General features: G+C 42.3%; 1 protein-coding gene across 1 annotated transcript; it reads right to left on the reverse strand.

Moving 5' to 3' along the window:
* Positions 1–350: 350 nt before the first annotated feature.
* Positions 351–22,135, reverse strand: si:dkey-246g23.4 (monocarboxylate transporter 2). The gene is made up of 6 exons (XM_021569630.3): positions 22,047–22,135; positions 16,081–16,173; positions 13,790–14,062; positions 9,695–9,838; positions 7,874–8,743; positions 351–1,745 (listed from the first exon to the last, which is right to left on the reverse strand). The coding sequence occupies exons 3-6, from the start codon at positions 14,025–14,027 to the stop codon at positions 1,603–1,605; spliced, it is 1,395 nt and encodes a 464-aa protein (XP_021425305.3). The 5' UTR covers positions 14,028–14,062; positions 16,081–16,173; positions 22,047–22,135; the 3' UTR covers positions 351–1,602.
* Between the last annotated feature and the right edge of the window lie 915 nt (positions 22,136–23,050).

The raw sequence follows: 23,050 nt of genomic DNA on the forward strand, positions 1-23,050 counted from the left end.
TCCCACTTTCCCAAGGTATCATTCTCTCCTCTCTCCCTGTAATGACAAGGCAGGAGGCCTTTATTTGTCCTACTTTTTACCATCCCTTCATCATAACTTAAGCATATGTGTCACGCTATACCTTTCAGCGGCTGTATGCATTCAAGCGGATTCCCACAGTTATCTTAATTTGCCGTATGAGCCTACTGTACCATTTCTTCCAGAACAGCACTGAGGGCTTGTGTAGTTGAATGAGGAAATATGATGTTCAGAACAGTTTTCACATGTGGGACCTTGAAGAATGTTTGCCTGATACAGTATCAACATGTATTTTTACAATGCATACAATATGCTCAAACAAGAAAGGGAGATGTGGGTTTAGATAGTTTATACTGGAAAGTGATCAAAAGATGAAACAGACACTTACAACAGAGAATAGGAGTTTTAGTTCCATGGGATGGAAATGCTGTGGTAATTTGTTTATTTGATCTGGTAGTCTTCTGTAAAAGATAATAGGTGGGCTCTATCACTTGGCAGTCGGCCATTTCACGCACCCAAAGGGTCCTGGTGTGTGTGTGCGTGCATGTGTATGTGACGGTATGCCTTTGTACGTGCGTGCATGTGTGTGTTTGTTTGCATGTGGTGGGAGATTCCCAAGCAAGTGTTTATGGAACAGCTGGCTTTAGCTAAACCTCCGTTTCTAGTTTATTATTCCAGGTTTATGGAAGGTGACTACTTTATTTAGGCGTATTTGTATTAGTCCAGCGGTAAGATTTTTATCAGAGTGCCTGTGTTATTGCAGTTTTGTGGAGTTTACTTATCTTGGATGTATATTTTGCAAAAAACATTGTAGAGCAGAGTAAATGGAAAGCACTCAATTTGTTGCCTTTGTGAGCAATGTTTCACAGTACACAATCTAATTTCCCCTTAAATGTCTCATGTTGGGAGGATGACAATGAGTTAATGTGTATGTGCATGTTTGTTCAGCTGTAGATTTTACCATTTACTACTGCAAAGGTTATTCCCCCTATTACTACTGATCCACTAAACTATTTACAACAGCTAAACTCATTATCTAACTAATTTGACTTAGTGCCAGCTCCAGCAATAAATATATTCAGACATGATCCCCACTGAGTTTAGCCATAGACTCTACTTTAAAATACCTCTAAGCTCCACTAGAGGGAGTAAGTGTTATCAAACTTGTCCCAGCTATTTGAATGAGTCATATCAGAAGCACTACACATGTCCTACAAAGCATTGTTGTGGAGGATTGCACATTTTTGGTCATTATCACATTTTATGTTTTGTAATGAGTCAAAAGTGAATCACTGCATAGTTGTTGTGATACTTGAGGCCATCTGGTAGAGTTTTCCTTATTAGCTCATTTAAACTCTGTGAAGAAAAGAGGTGTCTGCCAGTGTTGTGTGAGTGAATAAGGCACTAGTTTCTGCAGAAACAGTTTAGATGATAAATCTTCAGAAGAAGGAATGTGATTGTCACTATTCTGTGGAGGTCCTTGTCTGTTCTCCATCCTCGTACTCCCAGTCTGTACAGTCCTTTTTGCTGTGCTATACCGTCCACTTCCACAGCTCCTCCCCCTTCTGCCTGTCCATAGGCGAATCATACATGTCCCGTCCTGGCTGACCCCTGAGCCCTGCGATTCATCTGGTGCAGCAGGAGCAGAAAGAGGGCAGAGATGAGGAGGGCCACGCCTGCCATGAGGAAGCCTGTCCCATAGTCACTCATCTTGTCTATAAGGAATCCTGGGTGAATGAAAGATGGGACTCAATTATTACCATGTCCATGCATGTATTGTCATCTTCCGTAATTATGGGATATAAGGAATGTGTTCCCCTCACTAAGGATTGCTTTCTATTGCCACACACTAAGCTGTTTAAGAACACCACAGGCCAACGCATTTCTTGCTTTTAACCCTTCCTTTATGTTCGATTCGGCCTACACCGTTCATGTTCCGGGTCAATTTGACCCGTACAGTAAGTACATCAAGCTCATAAATGTATGATTTTAATCTCCTAAAATGTATTTTCCGGTAGCTTAGAATGTCCTTTTTCATATGCTTTTTTTCCCTGAGTTGATAGACCAGCTGTTCAATTATTTTTCCTACATATTTGATTACTGTGCCAAAGTCATAAATTAATCAAATTATAAAATTTTATGACATCTATGTAATTTCTGTCCCTCGGCCTTTGAATATCACAGGGAAACATACTTATGATCATCATGGATATATCTTTACTGCACATAAGACCGTTAGTCTCTAGCACAAAGGTCAAGGTCAAATTGACTTGAAAATTGGATTCAGATCAGTGTTGCTGAGCTTCTGAGCATCATAGGGAAATCAAACATATATCTATGTGATCAGCATGGTTGCAACATTCCTGCTCAGAAAGAAGCTTGTTTCTAGGACACACTGCTCAAATGTTATGTACACTAAGGTAAACTTGTGGGTCAAATTCAAATCTGTGTTGCTCAACCTCTGAGCATCATAGAGAAATATACATACTGTATATATATATATATATATATATATATATATATATATATATATATATATATATAAATATATATATATATACAGTGCCTTGCGAAAGTATTCGGCCCCCTTGAACTTTGCGACCTTTTGCCACATTTCAGGCTTCAAACATAAAGATATAAAACTGTATTTTTTTGTGAAGAATCAACAACAAGTGCGACACAATCATGAAGTGGAACGACATTCATTGAATATTTCAAACTTTTTTAACAAATCAAAAACTGAAAAATTGGGCGTGCAAAATTATTCAGCCCCTTTACTTTCAGTGCAGCAAACTCTCTCCAGAAGTTCAGTGAGGATCTCTGCATGATCCAATGTTGACCTAAATGACTAATGATGATAAATACAATCCACCTGTGTGTAATCAAGTCTCCGTATAAATGCACCTGCACTGTGATAGTCTCAGAGGTCCGTTAAAAGCGCAGAGAGCATCATGAAGAACAAGGAACACACCAGGCAGGTCCGAGATACTGTTGTGAAGAAGTTTAAAGCCGGATTTGGATACAAAAAGATTTCCCAAGCTTTAAACATCCCAAGGAGCACTGTGCAAGCGATAATATTGAAATGGAAGGAGTATCAGACCACTGCAAATCTACCAAGACCTGGCCGTCCCTCTAAACGTTCAGCTCATACAAGGAGAAGACTGATCAGAGATGCAGCCAAGAGGCCCATGATCACTCTGGATGAACTGCAGAGATCTACAGCTGAGGTGGGAGACTCTGTCCATAGGACAACAATCAGTCTTATATTGCACAAATCTGGCCTTTATGGAAGAGTGGCAAGAAGAAAGCCATTTCTTAAAGATATCCATAAAAAGTGTTGTTTAAAGTTTGCCACAAGCCACCTGGGAGACACACCAAACATATGGAAGAAGGTGCTCTGGTCAGATGAAACCAAAATTGAACTTTTTGGCAACAATCCAAAACGCTATGTTTGGCGTAAAAGCAACACAGCTGAACACACCATCCCCACTGTCAAACATGGTGGTGGCAGCATCATGGTTTGGGCCTGCTTTTCTTCAGCAGGGACAGGGAAGATGGTTAAAATTGATGGGAAGATGGATGGAGCCAAATACAGGACCATTCTGGAAGAAAACCTGATGGAGTCTGCAAAAGACCTGAGACTGGGACGGAGATTTGTCTTCCAACAAGACAATGATCCAAAACATAAAGCAAAATCTACAATGGAATGGTTCAAAAATGAACATATCCAGGTGTTAGAATGGCCAAGTCAAAGTCCAGACCTGAATCCAATCGAGAATCTGTGGAAAGAACTGAAAACTGCTGTTCACAAATGCTCTCCATCCAACCTCACTGAGCTCGAGCTGTTTTGCAAGAAGGAATGGGAAAAAATGTCAGTCTCTCGATGTGCAAAACTGATAGAGACATACCCCAAGCGACTTACAGCTGTAATTGCAGCAAAAGGTGGCGCTACAAAGTATTAATTTAAGGGGGCTGAATAATTTTGCACGCCCAATTTTTCAGTTTTTGATTTGTTAAAAAAGTTTGAAATATCCAAGAAATGTCGTTCCACTTCATGATTGTTGTTGATTCTTCACAAAAAAATACAGTTTTATATCTTTATGTTTGAAGCCTGAAATGTGGCGAAAGGTCGCAAAGTTCAAGGGGGCCGAATACTTTCGCAAGGCACTGTACTTCGCCACCATGGCCTTTTTTTGCCTTTACCTCCCTTATTTCACCTCATTTGCTCACACTGTACATAGACTTATTTTTCTACTGTATTATTGACTGTATGTTTGTGTTACTCCATGTGTAACTCTGTGTTGTTGAATGTGTCGAACTGCTTTACTTTATCTTGGCCAGGTCGCAATTGCCTACCTGGTTAAATAAAGGTGAAATAATAAAATTTTTTAAAAATGTAAGAATGCTGTTCATCGACTCCAGCTCAGCATTTAACACAATAGTACCCTCCAAACTCGTCATTAAGCTCGAGACCCAGGGTCTCGACCCCGCCCTGTGCAACTGGGTCCTGGACTTCCTGACGGGCCGCCCCCAGGTGGTGAGGGTAGGATACAACATCTCCACCCCGCTGATCCTCAAAATTGGGGCCCCACAACGGTGCGTTCTCAGCCCTCTCCTGTACTCCCTGTTCACCCATGACTGCATGGCCATGCAAGCCTCCAACTCAATCATCAAGTTTGCAGACAACACTACAGTGGTAGGCTTGATTACCAACAACGACGAGGCGGCCTACAGGGAGGAGGTGAGGGCCCTCGGAGTTTGGTGTCAGGTAAATAACCTCACACTCAACATCAACAAAACAAAGGAGATGATCGTGGACTTCAGGAAACAGCAGAGGGAGTAGAAGCACAAGCATTTCGCTACACTCGCATTAACATCTGCAAACCATGTGTATGTGACAAATAAAATGTGGTTTGATTTGGTGGAAAAATTACTTAAAATAGTATTTTAGTGATTTCAAACTCTGTTCCAGGTCAAATTTCCCCGGAACATAAGAGAAGGGATAATCAACATAACACTTTGATTTAGCTACATTTTCTGTATCTTAATAGCCTTGTAAATGAACTTGAAACAGAATTTAATTGTGTTGATAATGATCCCTGGGCTGTAGTCTCTCTGCTAAGCCCCCCCCCCCCCTCTCTCTCAGCAGTAGTGTTTAATCAGAGGAAGGAGTAATGGAGAAAGAGAGAGAGAAAGGACTTCCGGCAACTGGGTGGAACTGAAATCTGTCCGAGAAACAATATGGTTCCCCCTTACAAACTGGATCAGGCCTACATTAATTTACAAAGCAATTACACGGATCGTTATGATACAGTGAGAACTACATTCCTTCCTCCTGAAATCCAGCCTCTCCAACTTCAACAACTCACGTCTCTTCTCTATTACTGACAGGAAAATGATAAACTCAGTTAATTGTCTCCTGGAATAGCTATAGCCACAATTAAAGTCATGTTTTTTCTTTGGTGACCGGGCCAGAGTTTGACATAAGAGGTTTTTCCACCTGATGTAGTGTTGAAGGTGCTCTGAGGTAAAACACTTTCTGGCATGCCCCAAACTGTGTGGTGCTAAGCCAAGACCTGATTTGGTAGCCTATATTTACTGCTATTGTTTAGACCAGAGGGGCAAAATATAACCACCTTAGTAATCAACCCCAAATGCTATGGTTATCAGAGCCTTTCTGAAGGCAGTGGGGCACGTCTATTATACTGTTGGTATTCTTCCACTATGTTGTATTGTGTGTTTTTGGTTTGTGATCCAACAGAGTTAACGTTTAAGAGTACCTTTGCTATTTATATTTTTACCCAATGCTGTGCATGCAGTTGTTCACAAGGTCTTTGAAGAATCATGATCTGTGAAACATTATTTTACATTCAGACAAAGAGCTGGAGTGGAGTGTGTGTGCTAGAAGAGGAAGTCAATGGAGAGGAAACCCATCCCAGAGAAATACATTTATTATGGGGTCAATGGCCCATGAAATTAACTGTAAAGCACAATGATATACAGTGGGGAGAACAAGTATTTGACACACTGCTGATTTTGCAGGTTTTCCTACTTACAAAGCATGTAGAGGTCTGTAATTTTTATCATAGGTACACTTCAACTGTGAGAGACGGAATCTAAAAAAAATCCAGAAAATCACATTGTATGATTTTAAAGTAATTAATTTGCATTTTATTGCATGACATAAGTATTTGATCACCTACCAAACAGTAAGAAGTCCGGCTCTCACAGACCTGTTAGTTTATCTTTAGGAATCCCTCCCGTTCTCCACTCCTTACCTGTATTATCTGCACCTGTTTGAACTCGTTACCTGTATAAAAGACACTTGTCCACACACTCAATCAAACAGACTCCAACCTTTCCACAATGGCCAAGACCAGAGAGCTGTGTAAGGACATAAGGGATACAATTGTAGACCTGCACAAGGCTGGGATGGGCTACAGGACAATAGGCAAGCAGCTTGGTGAGAAGGCAACAACTGTTGGCACAATTATTAGAAAATGGAAGAAGTTCAAGATGACGGTCAATCACCCTCGGTCTGGGGCTCCATGCAAGATCTCACCTCGTGGGGCATCAATGATCATGAGGAAGGTGAGGGATCAGCCCAGATCTACACGGCAGGACCTGGTCAATGACCTGAAGAGCGCTGGGACCACAGTCTAAAAAAAACATTAGTTACACACTACGCCATCAAGGATTAAAATCCTGCAGCCCACGCAAGGTCCCCCTGCTCAAGCCAGCGCATGTCCAGGCCTGTCTGAAGTTTGCCAATGACCATCTGGATGATCCAGAGGAGGAATGGGAGGGAGGTCATGTGGTCTGATGAGACAAAAATATAGCTTTTTGGTCTAAACTCCACTCGCCGTGTTTGGAGGAAGAAGAAGGATGAGTACAACCCCAAGAACACCATCCCAACCGTGAAGCATGGAGGTGGAAACATAATTATTTGGGGATGCTTTTCTGCAAAGGGGACAGGACGACTGCACCATGTTGAGGGGAGGATGGATGGGGCCATGTATCGCGAGATCTTGGCCAACAACCTTCTTCCCTCAGTAAGAACATTGAAGAGGGGTTGTGGCTGGGTCTTCCAGCATGACAACGACCCAAAACACACAGCCAGGGCAACAGCATCTCAAGGTCCTGGAGTGGCCTAGCCAGTCTCCAGACCTGAACTCAAAAGAAAATCTTTGGAGGGAGCTGAAAGTCCGTATTGCCCAGCGACAGCCCCAAAACCTAAAGGATCTGGAGAAGGTCTGTATGGAGGAGTGGACCAAAATCCCTACTGCAGTGTGTGCAAACCTGGTCAAGAACTACAGGAAACATATGATCTCTGTAATTGCAAAGAAAGGTTTCTGTACCAAATATTAAGTTCTACTTTTCTGATGTATCAAATACTTATGTCATGCAATAAAATGCTAATTAATTACTTAAAAATCATAGAATGTGATTTTCTGGATTTTTGTTTTAGATTCTGTCTCTCACAGTTGAAGTGTACCTATGATACAAATTACAGACCTCTACATGCTTTGTAAGTAGGAAAACCTGCAAAATCGGCAGTGTATCAAATACTTGTTCTCCCCACTGTATATTTGTGGACCGTCTCTGAATATAGGATCTCTGTATATGAATGTTAGTAAAAGCCATCATCTACTGGAGGATGACCATTCGAAGGAAGAGCTCAAATCCCTCAATGGTTAGCTACAAGTTATGTTCAATTAAAACCAGAACATGGTTACAGTAATCACACGGTTCATAACTTAAGATTACATTTTCTATAAGCAAATGCCTTTTGGAATTGCACAACCAGAGACAAGGTCATAGAGAATACCCTTGAGCTAATGACAGATGAGCTCACCTGCGATGGGCGGCCCCAGGAGGCCACCGCTGCTGCGGATGAGCATGAAGAAGCCGAGGGCACTCCCCAGCCGCTGCACGCCAACCACCTCAGCCAGCACGGTGATGTGGATGGAGACGGTGGCCCCGTACACCAGGCCATAGGCTGAACTGAAGGCAGCCAGTTCAAGGAAGGAGGAGGCGAGGGGACACAGCAGCAGGACTATACCCAGCAAGATCACAGTGGCAGTCAGCTGCTGCACCATCTCCACTAGATGCAGGTTGGCCACCCAGCCGAAGAACACCCGGCCCGTCAGGTCCAGAACTGCTGAGATGGACATGAGGGCAGTCGCCTGATACTCATCCACTCCCTGGCTCCGGGCATAGGGCACAAGGAAGAGGGCCGGAGCAAAAAAGCCCAAAGCAGCAAACACCCCGAACATGGAGTAGACCATGAAGCGGGGGTTGGTGATGAGTGTGTAGTCCACATAGCGCAGGACTTTGCTCCATAGCTCAGCCTTTCTGGCCTTCTGGGCTTGGGCCTTGCCTGTCCGCTCCACTGTCCCCTCCGAGCTGGATTTAGTCTGGGGCAAGGCATCCAACGTCAAGTCTCCTTCCTCCTCTCTGACCTCCTTGGGAGGCAGCTTAGTGGGGGTGTTCAGGGGACGCAGTAACATCCCACAAACACACAGGTTGAGCTGCAGGCCCCCCAGCACCAACATGGCCCCCCTCCAGGAGTAGTGGTCCACCAGCAGCTGGAACAGTGGAGTAAACAGGAAGGTGATGATGCACTCTCCTGCGCTGGCCAAGGCGTTGGCCATGGGCCTCCTCTTCTCAAAATACCAGCCTACCATGGTCACTGTAGGGGTCCAGGTCAGGGCATAACCAAAACCTACAGGGCAAGTAAAGACCACAGCACTGTGTGTGGGACTGGAGAAATAATGAATTTAAGGAAAGATTGGGATTGGGGGGTTGAACTTATTAGAAACATAGTTAAATTGCAGTCAATTCTCATAAATCATGAACAGAATGCATCAATGATTCGTATTTCCTTAAACTTTCTGAAGAAGTAATGTCTGTTTCAATGCGCCTGTGTGATGTTGTGTAGCCAGTTAGCATGCCTAAACAGTCATTTCTAAAAATGCTTTCCCCGAAAACCTTCTCAATGAAATGTTGACTAGGCCTACCTAGCAGAATGATATCATGAGTATTTGTATCATCGGGTGGGCATTTGTTTTGCAAACTCTTCCCATCACATGAAACACCGCTACAAGAACCGCTAGCTCCAAACTCAATGGTCTCTAGCTGGTGCACAGTTGAATTAAAGGTCATCTTCACCTTTACCCCCCCAAAAAATATGATTTTCCCCAGACCTCAAAAGTAGTCTCCTGATTTAGTGTAAACATTCTTGTGGCCTTATAATATCAAATGTGGTTATTTTTCCATCTTTAAAAAGTGTGTTGTTGAGAGTGAAAAACAGAAAAAAATTGGGAAAAATCCCAGACCTGGAATAACGAATCTGAGAAAATGAAATTTGGCAAGAAAATTATAAATAATGTTAATTACCATGTTCTATGTATTCCTGTCTGGGGAGACTGAGATTAACATTACATGTCATGATAAACCTTAAGCGCAGACCAAAGAGCCCAACTCCCCCTGCCCTAGGACACTATTTTCTCTATCTATTGCGGTTTAGAAAGTAAGGAGTTTTGAGATTAATTAAATGCGTATTATCTACTTGTTATTCACAACAACAAAAAAAAAAAAAAAAGGGAAAAAATGTTTTATCACTTTTTGGGTCCTAAATAATTTGCATACCTGATCTATGTGTGTTTGTACTTACCGGTTAGGAGCCCAACAGTGATGTAAAGTTGAACCAGGTTCTGTGCGTAAGCCCCAGCCACCATCCCCACACAGCTCAGTAGACCCCCTATCATCACCACGGCCCGGTGGCTGTAGCGAGCACTCAGAGCAGACGCCATGGGGGCTAGACAAGGAAACACAGGACAGACAGACAGACTCAGCATCAACACTTTGTGAAAGACGTATGCAGCCAAGAGTTCTCAACTGATGTGAAGTTTACAGTGCTGATTACATTTCCATATTCTATTGTAATCCTGTTAGTCTGTGCTCTCATCTGATTGCAACTAGTTTGATTCATTTATCCGTTTCTCATCAACACATCTTCGTGCTCTTCATGTACACTCCATTTCTCTTATAGATTTGTTTTCTTGTGGTTTTTACTCTTTGACTGAGGTGGCATCAATTACACACTCCAAAAACTCAGGTCAGAAATGAGAGTGGTGAGCTTCAGCAAAACATTGTTCTTCTAGAGTGGGGGTCTGGCGACTAGGCAATTTATTTTTGCTTTTTCTTAAAATTTCATGCACAAGATTACTTTCTAATATATCACTTAACAACACTACAGCTAGCAAGATGGAATGTTAATGGGATGAATGGCCAAAATAAACGAGGGGCCTGCTTAGATTCCTTTTGTAGACATAACGTTTATGTTATATTTATTCAAGAGTCGCACCTAAAATAATCTGATGCCCAAAGTTTTGCAAAAAGGCATTATGTTGCAGTGTCATCCTCTGTAGATCCCAAAACTCGTGGCTCCCTTGTTGTCATGAGACGTAGTTTAACATGGACTGTTCTGGGAAAATATGGTAGCGCTGACGGTAGAAAATCATATATCATGTAACAAAACTGCAATCTTAGGTAGGAAAATGACTTTCACATCAGTATATGCTCCAACCCAGTATGAGCCTACTTTTAATTTTGTAATTGTTTATTTTTTTAAAAAATCTAACCGTGTTGATGTCAAATATTACAGGTTTTTCTCTGATCATACGTGCGGATATGAATGCCATTTTATTAACTTTGGCCACCAATCTCAAATGGCTTTCACACCCGTGTCGGTGGCATTTAGCAACCTGGTCAGGGATTTTAACCTCACTGACATATTCCTACGTCTAGACAATTTCATTTTTACTCTGTTTCTGATCATAACTTAGTCAGAGCATCATGCCGGCATTTCAAAGTAACGTTAAAAAAGAACAAACCATTTTGTACTCTATTTCAAAACGAACTAGTTTGATTAACACAGATTGTTGGGTCTGTTGAAAATGTCCTTATCCAGCTCAACATTCAACACCATAGTGCCTTCCAAGCTCATTACTAAGCTAAGGACCCTGGGACTGAAAACCTCCCTCTGCAACTGGATCATGGACTTCCTGACAGGATAACCCCAGGTGGTGAGGGTAGGCAGCAACTTATCCGCCACGCTGACCCTCAATACGGGGACCTCTTAAGGGTGCATTCTTAATCCCCTCCTGTACTGACTGTTACCCCACAACTGTGTGTCCAAGCATGACTCCAACACCATTATTAAGTTTGCCCGACGACACTACGGTGGTAGGCCTGATCACCGACGACGATGAGACAGCCTATAGGAAGGAGGTCAGAGACCTGGCAGTGTGGTGCCAGGACAACAACCTCTCCCTCAACGTCAGCAAAACAAAGGAGTTGATTGTGGGCACAGGAAATGGAGGGCTGAGCATGCCCCCATTCACATCAACAGGGGTGCAATGGAGCGGGTTGAGAGCTTCAATTTCCACATCACTAAGGATCTATCGTGGTTCAAACACACCAACACAATTGTGAAGAGGGCATGACAACTCCTCTTCCCACTCAGGATGAGGAAAATGTTTGGCATGGGCCCTCAGATCCTCAAAAAGTTATACAGCTGCACCATTGAGAGCATCTTGACTGGCTGCATCACCACATGGTATGGCAACAGCTTGGTATCCTACCGCAAGGTGCTATAGAGGGTAATGCAGATGGCCCAATACATCACGGGGTCCAAGCTCCCTGGCATTCAGGACTTTTATACCATGCGGTGTCAGAGGAAGTCCCTAAAAATGGTCAACGACTCCAGCCACCCAAGTCATAGACCGTTCTCTCTGTTACTGTTTGGCAAACTGTACCGAAGTCTGGAATCAAACAGGACCCTGAACATACATAAGACTGCTAAATAGTTAATCAAATAGCTACCCTGACTATCTGCACTGACGCTTTTTGCAATAACTTTTTTGACTCGTTATATACGCTGCTAGTACTGTTAATTATCTGTCACTTTATTCCTAGTTATATTTACACTACCGGTCAAAAGTTTTAGAACACCTACTCATTCAAGGGTTTTTCTTTATTTTTACTATTTTCTACATTGGGCTTTTTAACCAAAAAGGAGAGTGATGGAGTGCTGCATCAGATGACCTGGCCACCACAATCCCCCAACCTCAACCAAATTGAGATGGTTTGGGATGAGTCGGAGGACAGAGTGAAGGAAAAGCAGCCAACAAGTGCTCAGCATATGTGGGAACTCCTTCAAGACTGTTGGAAAAACATTCCAGGGGAAGCTGGTTGAGAGAATGCCAAGAGAGTGCAATGCTGTCATCAATGCAATGGGTGGCTATTTGAAGAATCTCAAATATAAAATATATTTTGATTTGTTTAACACTTCTTTGGTTACTACATGATTGCATACGTGTTATTTCAGTTGTGATGTCTACACTATTATTATACAATGTAGAAAACAGTAAAATAAAGAAAAACCCTTGAATGAGTAGGTGTGTCCAAACTTTTGACTGGTACTGTAGGTGTCCCTACATCACCCTGGCTAAAGCTGTCAGCTGCTTACAACTCTATACTGACACCTGGTGGCTAATATCGCAGAAGACTGACATGAAATGTTTACATATTTATTTAACCTTTATTTAACCAGGTAGGCCAGTTGAGAAGTTCTCATTACAACTGCGACTTGGCCAAGATAAAGCAAAGCAGTGCAACAAAAACAACACAGAGTTACAAATGGGCTAAACAGACGTACAGTCAATAACTCAATAGAAAAATCCGTATACAGTATGTGCAAATGTAGGAAGGAGGTAAGGCAATAAATAGGCCAATTGTGGCAAAGTAATTACAATTTAGCAATTAAACACTGCAGGGATATATGTGCAGATGAGGATGTGCAAGTAGAACTACTGGTGTACAAAAGAGCAGAAAAACAAAAACAAATATGGGGATGAGGTAGGTAGTTGGTTGGATGGGCTATTTACAGGTGGGCTGTGTACAGTTGCAGCGATCAGTAAGCTGCTCTGACAGCTGACGCTTGAAGTTAGTGAGGGAGTTATGTCTCCAACTTCAGTGGTTTTTGCAATTCGTTCCAGTCATTGGCAGCAGAGAATTAGAAGGAAAGGCAGCCAAAGGAGGTGTTGGCTTTAGGGATGACCAGTGAAATATACCTGCTGGAGCGCGTGCTATGGGTGGGTGTTGCTATGGTGACCAGTGAGCTGAGATAAGGTGGAGCTTTACCAAGCAAAGACTTATAGATGACCTGGAGCCAGTGGGTTTGGCAATGAATATGTAAAGAATTATGTAAAGAATATGTATTATGTAAAGAATATGCCCAAGAATTGAACCCTGTGGCACCCCCATAAAGACTGCCAGAGGTCCGGACAACAGGCCCTCTGATTTGACACACTGAACTCTATCTAACAAGTAGTTAGTGAACCACGCGAGCCAGTCATTAGACAAACCAAGGCTTTTGAGTCTGCTGATAAGAATACAATGATTGACAGAGTTGACAGCCTTGGCCAGGTCGATGAAGACGGCTGCACAGTACTGTCTTTTATCGATGACGGTTATGATGTCATAAACATAAACTGACATAAACATGTAGTAGAAATTAGTATAGTAGTAATAGTCAAAGAAATGTCCAGAAGGGTTGGAGCCTATATTTAGATCCATGTTTGCCTTGAATAATACTAGTTTAACTCACTCAGATTTCACTTTAAAGAAAGTCCGATTTCATTGGACAAGTTAAGGACAATTAAAGGAAAATCATGTTTTAATTGCCTTCGATCAAGGTTCTCACCTCCACAGTGTATGGTTGCCACAGCAATGGATGTAATCCAGGAGGTTCCTGTTGCTGTGGCCTCAAAGTAGCCGTGGATCTCCATGTAGAACACTCCGAAGGCCTTGATCACTCCAAAGGTCAGCCCAAACACCAGGAAGCATGCCAGCAGGATGAACCATCCGTAGCCTCCATCAGGGGGGCCCACCGTAAACTTCTGTCGGTACTGCACAGTCCCACTCTTCACTGGGGAGTCCATCTCCAACCTTAGGCTGACAGGCTCTTCTCAAGCATCTATGGTAAGATACAGTAATAGATATGATAATATCAATTTGTTCTTATATCTGCCCATCCCGTTTAAACAGGTGTTGTGATTTCACCTTTATTTAACCAGGTAAGCCAGTTGAGAACAATTTATCATTTACAACTGCAACCTGGCCAAGATAAAGTAAAGCAGTGCGACACAAACAACACAGAGTTACAAATGGGATAAACAAATGTACAGTCAAAAAACAATAGAAAAGTCTATATACAGTGTGTGCAAATGTAGTAAGATTAGGGAGGTAAGGCAATAAATAGAACATAATATCGAATAAGATACTGTATGTCTCCAACTTCAGTGATTTTTGCAATTCGTTCCAGTCATTGGCATCAGAGAACTGGAAGGAAAGGCGGCCAAAGGAGGAGTTGGCTTTGGGGATTACCAATGATATATACCTGCTGGAGCGAGTGCTACGGGTGGGTGCTGCTATCCTGACCAGGGAGCTGAGATAAGGCGAAGTTTTACCTAGCAAAGATTTATAGATGACCTGGAGCCAGTGGGTTTCGCAATGAATATGATGCCAGGGCCAGCCAACGAGAGCATACAGGTCGCAGTGGTGGGTACTATATGGGGCTTTGGTAACAAAACGGATGGCACTGTGATAGACTGCATCCAATTTGCTGAGTAGAGTGTTATTTTGTAAATGACATCGCCGAAGTCAAGGATCGGTAGGATAATCAGTTTTACGAGGGTATGTTTGGCAGCATGAGTGAAGGAGGCTTTGTTGCGAAATAGGATATATTCTAGATTTAATTTTGGATTGGAGATGCTTAATGTGAGTCTGGAAGGAGAGTTTACAGTGTAACCAGACACCTAGGTATTTGTAGTTGTCAACATATTCTAAATCAGAACCTTCCAGAGTAGTGATGCTAGTCGAGCAGGCAGGTGCAGGCATTGATTGGTTAAAGAGCATGCATTTGATTTGACTTGCATTTAAGAGCAGTTGGAGGCCACGGAAGGAGTGTTGTGTGGCATTGAACCTCGTCTGGAGGTTTGTTAACACAATATTCAAAAAAGGGCCAGATGTATACAGAATGGTGTCATCTGCGTAGAGGTGGATTAGAGAATCACCAGCAGCAAGAGCGACATCATTGATGTATACAGATAAAAGAGTTGGCCCGAGATTTGAACCCTGTGGCACCCCCATAGAGACTGCCAGAGGTCCGGACAACAGGCCCTCCGATTTGACACACTGAACTCTATCTGAGAAGAAGTTTGTGAACCAGGCGAGAATCATTTGAGAAACCAAGGCTGTTGAGTCTGCCGATAAGAATGCGGTGATTGACAGAGTCGAAAGCCTGGCCAGGCTGATGAAGATGGCTGCACAGTATTGTCTAACCTTTCGATGGAGGTTATGATATCATTTAGGACCTTGAGCGTGGCTGAGGTGCACCCATGACCAGCTCGGAAACCTGATTGCATAGCGGAGAAGGTACGGTGGTCTCAGACAATGATCTCAGTGCTATTACACATGTAACTTGACCTTAGTTTCATCACTTATTGCCTCACAATAGCAAGACTTGAATGAATCATTATCACACGTTACAATGTCCATTTTGTGGCATTATCAGTCTTGTTGTTAAAGCTGATTCCCACGTAAATTAGCCTTTGAGTGACCAAAACATCACCCATAATATTTTTATGTACTTTTTCTCTCATGTCAAACTATCAGGAAGTCTGAAAAGAGTGGGAGGGGAGCAAATAGTCTGAATGGGCGGGGAGCTCAACTTTTACTGACAGTTCTTTGAATTGCCTACGTCAAGCAATGTGTGCTCGATGCTGCAGTAAGATCGCCTCAAGCAAATTTGCTGATACACAAAGAACTCAAACAAATTGAAATTGCAACATCCAGTCCTGTCATACATCACGGTTTCACTGTTCACGACCTTTAAGTAATCTACACCAGAGTACAACAGATGTGTGAAGTGCAGCCTTCAACACAGCATTATTATTGCCATCTGAAATAGTTGCCACTGACCAAGTCACTGACCTGCCGTTACCAGAAGTACAGTATGAGAGCTACTGCATGGATGGTTTAGCTGTCATAGTGGTCTGATGAGTGGTTGGCTCAGTCAGTCCCGATCTGTAGGTAGAAAGATCACACTGACACTCACTAGCACAGACACCACATTAATTCTCCGCTAGGATACAAAGGTTAAAGATGGGGCGGGAGGGGGGGGGGGGGTTATCAGGCCAATGTGACCATTACTTTTTAACCAGCCTCTCACTCTGCTGCCTAACACTAGTAAAAATGGGTCCAATGCCGGTCGTTATTTACATGTACATGTATATCAGTATGGGCAAATGATATTGCCATCCTCAGGTTCATACAAACTTGGCAGAGAGACATGATTATGATCACAGGTTCATGGTTGCTAGCTAGGCCACGTGTAGACTGCCACAGTACCAAAGTGCAATGCAATATGTCAGTAAACTGTCTCAAGGACATTGATTGGTCTCATTTTGCACTCCTGTTCAGTCATTTTGTTGTATTTTTATGGGTACAGTGTTTTCTTGTGTTTTCATAACTTTTGCATACTACTCTGTTATTCAACCCAATGATTCCAAAGGTGTTGTATCACAGGTTGATGATTACAAAACCAGGGCCTCTGTCACAAGCCCTGGTCATGTCCCTACGCACGGTAACTGTAACCTCATGTAACTCAGCCAAACAAGAGGACTCTCATAACCAGGCCAGACATATTCAACCCATTCCTAGCATATCTTTGTGTAAGGACACTCGCATGCATAAGTGTGTGCCTTCAGATTTTTCTACTCTGTTATCCTGTTTGCGCCAGAGGGAAAGAGGTCCTCTCTCCTCTGATAATATGGTGTTCTGTAAGCTAAATGAGCAATAGAGACTGAGTTACTGGGTTACTGGTAGCACTGACTGTACAGTTGTGAGACCAGCTATATTTAATCACAGATTAGACCCTAGCAGTTTACCTGTACCTCAGAGGGGGACTGTGACGTGGTGTGCTGGGAAGGAAGGCCAAATCTGTCCCCAAGAAAACATACAGCTTTGAACTGGATGAGAAAGTTAGTATTTTCACTATTGATTAATGAAGCTTTTGCTGAATACTTTGTTTTTGTCGAACTTTGCTATGTTCCACTGTCTCACATCTTTTACTTAACCCACTGAGCCAGACTAGTGCTAAAATAGCATCATTTCTCACTCCAAGGGATTCTGGTAACAAAATATTTTATGTTGTGTCATGATTAGCTATGAGGGATTTCGATAGTCTCCTCTAAATTCTTGTAAAAGTTATTCTGGAATCTCCTGTTTTGGGGTTTAAAGCTTAGAATGGAGAAATAAATACATCTGCTGCTTCCCCAGTTGGATGGTAATTTAGAAAGGAACAGATCTCCCTGCCTGTATTATGGCAACATATCTTTACATATTACTGAATATTACACACGATTTCTCGTAAGCGAAAGTCTGTGTGGCTCCATAGTAATAGCTTTTGCAGAAAAGCTTGTTTGGTCATGGTGATGGGACAGTAAATAATACATCTCAACTGCTGGTCAGTATGCTAAAAGGTTGATAGTGGTGAGACATTATTGAATTATACATATATGGTGGGGATACATCTGCTGAATAATACAGTTGATTGATAGTGGTCATATACAGGACGAACCCTGAATAATGGATCCATGTTGGTGAAACCCATGACCTCCTGGTGGATATGGAGGAGGAGAGGCAATATACTGTACTAAAGGACCTGTGGTGGTGTCCGGTTGTCTGTATGTGTGCTACTGGATAGCTCTGTCTTATTCCCCTACAGTGTTCATTATTGTGAACTGATGGTTGTTTTCTGTATCCAGATGTTGCTGGTGTCCTATTCTCATGGGATCAAATGTAATGCATGTTATAGTACTGAGTGGTACATCAAGATCACCCTTGGTCATATGTATTTTTTGTTTAGGATAATATCAGCAGTCTTCTATCAGCAGTGCAAACATGTATGTTATTACATTATTCTTACATATCTGTTTGGGTTTGCTTAGTCAGCTCTAATCACTATGAGCCCTATTCAATCATGAATCTACACATTCATTTCTACACTCTTAGAAGAAAAGGGGCTATCTAGTACCTAAAAGACTTCTTCAGCTGTCCACATAGGAGAACCCTTTAAAGAACCCTTTTTAGTTTTGGTTCCAGGTACAACTCCTTTGTTCCATGTAGAACAGAGGAGGCTGGTGGGCAGAGCTATAGGAGGACAGGCTCATTGTAATAGCTGTCCAACCTTCATCAATGTCCAACCTCCAGCCAATCAACGAGGAAACCTTGAACATGGGCTAATAAAAGAAGGTCACGATAACAGAACAATGAGGTGTTAATGACTCACAGGTTATTCCACAATCCACAATCCTTGATTAGCTCTCAAATTGGATTCAGTCCAGTGTTTACATTGGAAAAACAGGCTAAATGTGTAATTGAAAAATCGCATCTGATAATTACCCTTCATTATTGGAACATACAGATTTGGACAGCAGGGTATTTCTTCCCACCCCATCAGTTACAGTGGGCAGTCAATGTGTTTGTGATGACCATGTTCTTGTGCTTACAGTCTGATCTGCTCATCCATCTGAGCCCCACCTTTTTCACTTCCTCCCCCAGAATGTCTAAGTCAATGCCTTGATCAATCAGGAAGGTCCCACGGCATGCCGATGCCTGTTTAATAATCAGAGCACACAGAGCAGCCTGATACTTCTGCTCTGCTTCGTCTAACCCATAGTGTGTTCATAGATCAGATTTGTTTTTTAGCAGAGTGTGAATTATTCCACCCAGCCAGCGAAGAGAATACTTGCAGCGCTCGGGGCTGCTGACAGCGCCAGCCACAGCCCTGTCAGAAATACTGCTGACTCAGGCATCTTCAGGGAAGACTTGGATTGAGGCTCTGGAAATGGATTTGACCTTTGACGCGGTTAACCATTAATCCATGGCAAAACTTTGAACGTGCCCTCCGAGGGAGCGGTGGACAGGGAGAGCAGCCACGTGTCACAACCGTGACCTGTAACTATTGTAAAGTGAATGGTAAAACTAATGCCTCTGTCTGTCCTGTCATAAACTATTTTATCCGCTCCGGATGAGAATGAGCTGGATATTCTGGGGCATTCTGGGGCATTCTCGTCTGGCAGCCCTTCAACTCCTGTGGCATTATACCAAAAAGCACAGGTTTCTCCCGGTTTATAGAGGTGGTTCTACTGTTAGATGATGTGTAGGAAAACCAGAAGTACAGCCAAACTTGGATAACCTGTCAGGATCATGTCATGTTCGTCTGTACCTGATCTAAGAGCTTTCCCTATTATCATGCTGGACCAGACAGATGCTGTTGGACTGGTAATACTCTAACAGACAATGTTTTACAATGCAAGATTATAGAAAGACAAATACACAGTGCATTCGGAAAAAAATCAGACCTGTTAGATGCATTCAGGATAAAGAGTTCAATCTTAGTTTCATCAGACCAGATAAATTTGTTTCTCATGTAGGTGCCTTTTGGTAAACTCCAAGCGGGCTGTCATGTGCCTTTTACTGAGGAGTGGCTTCCGTCTGGACACTGCCATGAAGGCCTGATTGGTGGAGTGCTGCAAAGATGGTTGTCCTTCTGGAAGGTTCTTCCGTCTCCACAGAGCTCTGTCAGAGTGACCATCGGGTTCTTGGTCACCTCCCTGACCAAGGCCCTTCTCCCCTGATTGCACAGTTTGGCTGGGCGGCAGCTCTAGGAAGGGTCTTGGTGGTTCCAAACATCTTTAATTTAAGAATGATGGAGGCCACTGTGTTCTGGGGACCTTCAATGCTGTGGAAATGTTTTGGTACCCTTCCCCAGATCTGTGCCTCAACACAATCCTGTCTCGGAGCTCTATAGACAATTCCTTCGACCTCAAGGTTGATTTTTTTTCTTACACTGTCAACTGTGGGACCTTATATAGACAGGTGTGTGCCTTTCCAAATCATGTCCAATCAATTGAATTTACCACAGGTGGACTCCAATGAAGTTGTACAAACATCTCAAGGATGATCAATGGAAACAGGATGCACCTGAGCTCAAATTCGAGTCTCGTAGCAAAGGGTCTGAAAACTTACAGTTGAAGTCGGAAGTTTACATACACCTTAGCCAAATACATTTAAACTCAGTTTTTCATAATTCCTGACATTTAATCTGAGTAAAATTCCCTGTTTTAGGTCAGTTAGGATCACCACTTTATTTTAAGAATGTGAACTGTTAGAATAATAGGAGAGAGAATGATTTTTTTCAGCTTTTATTTCTTTCATCACATTCCCAGTGGGTCAAAAGTTGACATACACTTAATTAGTATTTGGTAGCATTGCCTCTAAATTGTTTAACTCGGGTCAAACCTGTTTCCTCCAGCATCTTCACAAGCTGTTGTTCTGGGATTGATTTGCACTTTCGCACCGAAGTACGTTCATCTCTAAGAGACAGAATGCATCTCCTTCCTGAGCGGTATGACGGTTGCGTGGTCCCATGGTGTTTATACTTGCGTACATTTATACTTGCGTTTGTACAGATGAACCTGGTACCTTCAGGCATTTGGAAATTGCTCCCAAGGATGAACCAGATTTGTGGAGGTCTACAATTTTTTTTATGAGGTCTTGGCTGATTTCTTTTGATTTTCCCATGATGTCAAGCAGAGACACAGAGTTTGAAGGTCGGCCTTGAAATACATCCACAGGTACACCTCTAATTGATTCAAATGATGTCAATCAGCCTATCAGAAGCTTATAAAGCCAAGACATAATTTTCTGGAGTTTTCCAGGCTGTTGAAAGGCACAGTCAACTTAGTGTATGTAAACTTCTGACCCACTGGAATTGAGATACAGTGAATTATAAGTGAAATAACCTGTCTGTAAACAATTGTTGAAAAAAATACTTGTGTCATGCACAAAGTAGATGTCCTAACCGACTTGCCAAAACTATAGTTTGTTAACAAGAAATTTGTGGAATGGTTGAAAAACGAGTTTTAATGACTCCAACCTAAGTGTATGTAAACTTCCAACTTCAACTGTGTTTTCTAAAATGTCTAAAAACCTGTTTTTGCTTTGTCATTATGGGTATTGTGTGTTGATTGATGAGGAAAAACATGTATTTGATCCATTTTAGAATAAGGCTGTAACGTAACAAACTGTGGAGAAAGTCAAGAGGTCTGAATACCTTCCGAATGCACTGAACATGTATATCAGATCTATTGTCCATGCATTTACACTCTGAAAAATAAGAGGTATCTAAGTGACTCCTATTCATCTCATGAGAAATATGGAAACATTTAATTTTCAAAGAATTGATAATGTGCCTTTGACACAAAAAGAAAAGGTCATCCAGCTGCTGATGAGGAGTCTAAATGTGGATCTCCCTTATTTGTTGGGCGAGCACACAGACACTGGAGAATTGTCTTGCTTCCCCCCTACTGTGTTTTCATCTGTCCTTACATATCACAAAGCCATGGTGTGTTAACCAAGTCTGAGATTTTAGCCTAAACTATGCATCGCTGTAAGATTCTATGATGATCTTTTCACCCCCATCTAGAGTTAATTAGCACTCTCTCATTGGCTCACAGATACAGTGGGCACACAGGGGATTTTGATGGGTTGTGTGCGTGTGTCTGTTGCAGGTGCTCAGCTCTTGGTGACCATGGTGACAGTTGCCATTTCTTGAATCTGTTGCAGGATTTCCATTAAAACACATCTAAGAGCATCAGGGTAGGTAGTCACAATTCACTTCCATCAGTTGAGATAACATTCATGCACATTCAAATACAAACGGTGTCAACTTTGGGGAAAAGGTACATGGTTATTTAGTTATCAATCCAACCAAGAAACAAAACATTCATTTTGAGCCAGAAAATCTATATTTGAAATCTCATGGTAAGGAATTTGGGACTAGATTAGAGTCAAATTGACACTGTGTAAATGTTTAGGACAATAAGTCTTACCTGTAGATGCTCACCGTTGCCCTCCAGGTGTATCCTCAAGAGTTGTCCTCACACTAAGTGTCCTGATGGTAGAAGAGTGTTTACAGGTTAACAGCAGAGGGGTTGGGAAGGAGCCTAATGAGGGTGGCTCAGGTAGGGTAAAGTCCCTGTGGGGATCTCTGCTCTGAGTTCATTATAAGGCTGGGATTCAAACCGATCACGCTTTGTCGACGATGCACATTTTAAAGGCAATGTTTCTGCGATTGCGGAGAGCATATTCACAGTAAACACTGCATATGTCGGCTCAATATATATATATATTTTTTCAAGCAAACGTTAAATTGGATCTACTGGTGATTGGATTAAATTTTGGCCTACACAAAAAGGTTGGTCGGAACCGGTCCAGAACAGTTTAAAGTCCCCTAAATAGGGAACTTGAAGTGTAAACCTAATTTTCCGGCGCTATGAATTTAATCCCGGCACTGTCCATAACCACCAAATTTATCAGGAGTTGTGGTTGTGGCGTCTGGGCCCATAGCAAGGTAGGTACAAAATAGGTTTTCTAAACTAACAACTTCCTTGTGCATAATGATTATAACTCACTGTTGACTGGGCTTTGGATGAGCCATATTAATCCTTAGGGCTTGATTCTATCCGTATTGAGGAAGTCCAGTGCTATAGCACGATTGAAATGTAAAGGCAATGTTGACGTCTTCGCAAAGACTGCACTCACGGTAAACGCTGAATAGGGTAGTTCGGGTCAACTAGCCCCCCTTAAAAAATAATGTTAAGCACTGTTATTGCAGAAAGAGTGAGCAACTTATTATGTGACTTGTTAAGCACAATTTTACTCCTGAACCTATATAGGCTTGCCATAACAAAGGGGTTGAATACTTATTGACTCAAGATATTTCAGCTATTTATTTCTTATTAATTTGTATTAAAAAAAAAACATAATTCCACTTTGCCATGATGGGATATTGTGTAGCCAAGTGACAAAAGATCTACATTTAATCCATTTTCAA

Source organism: Oncorhynchus mykiss, chromosome 2 (assembly GCF_057628025.1).
Source record: "Oncorhynchus mykiss isolate SJ-2025 chromosome 2, ASM5762802v1, whole genome shotgun sequence".
Lineage (NCBI taxonomy): Eukaryota > Metazoa > Chordata > Actinopteri > Salmoniformes > Salmonidae > Oncorhynchus > Oncorhynchus mykiss.

What these genes read in the sequence shown, in the direction of transcription:
- si:dkey-246g23.4 (XM_021569630.3), bottom strand. Translation starts at nt 14,027, where the DNA reads ATGGACTCCCCAGTGAAGAGTGGGACTGTGCAGTACCGACAGAAGTTT. An exon ending in GGCAACCATACACTGTGGAG is followed by an intron (nt 9,839 to 13,789) that starts GTGAGAACCTTG and finishes TTCCTTGTCTAG; the next exon opens with CCCCCATGGCGTCTGCTCTG. An exon ending in CACTGTTGGGCTCCTAACCG is followed by an intron (nt 8,744 to 9,694) that starts GTAAGTACAAAC and finishes CTTGCCCTGTAG; the next exon opens with GTTTTGGTTATGCCCTGACC.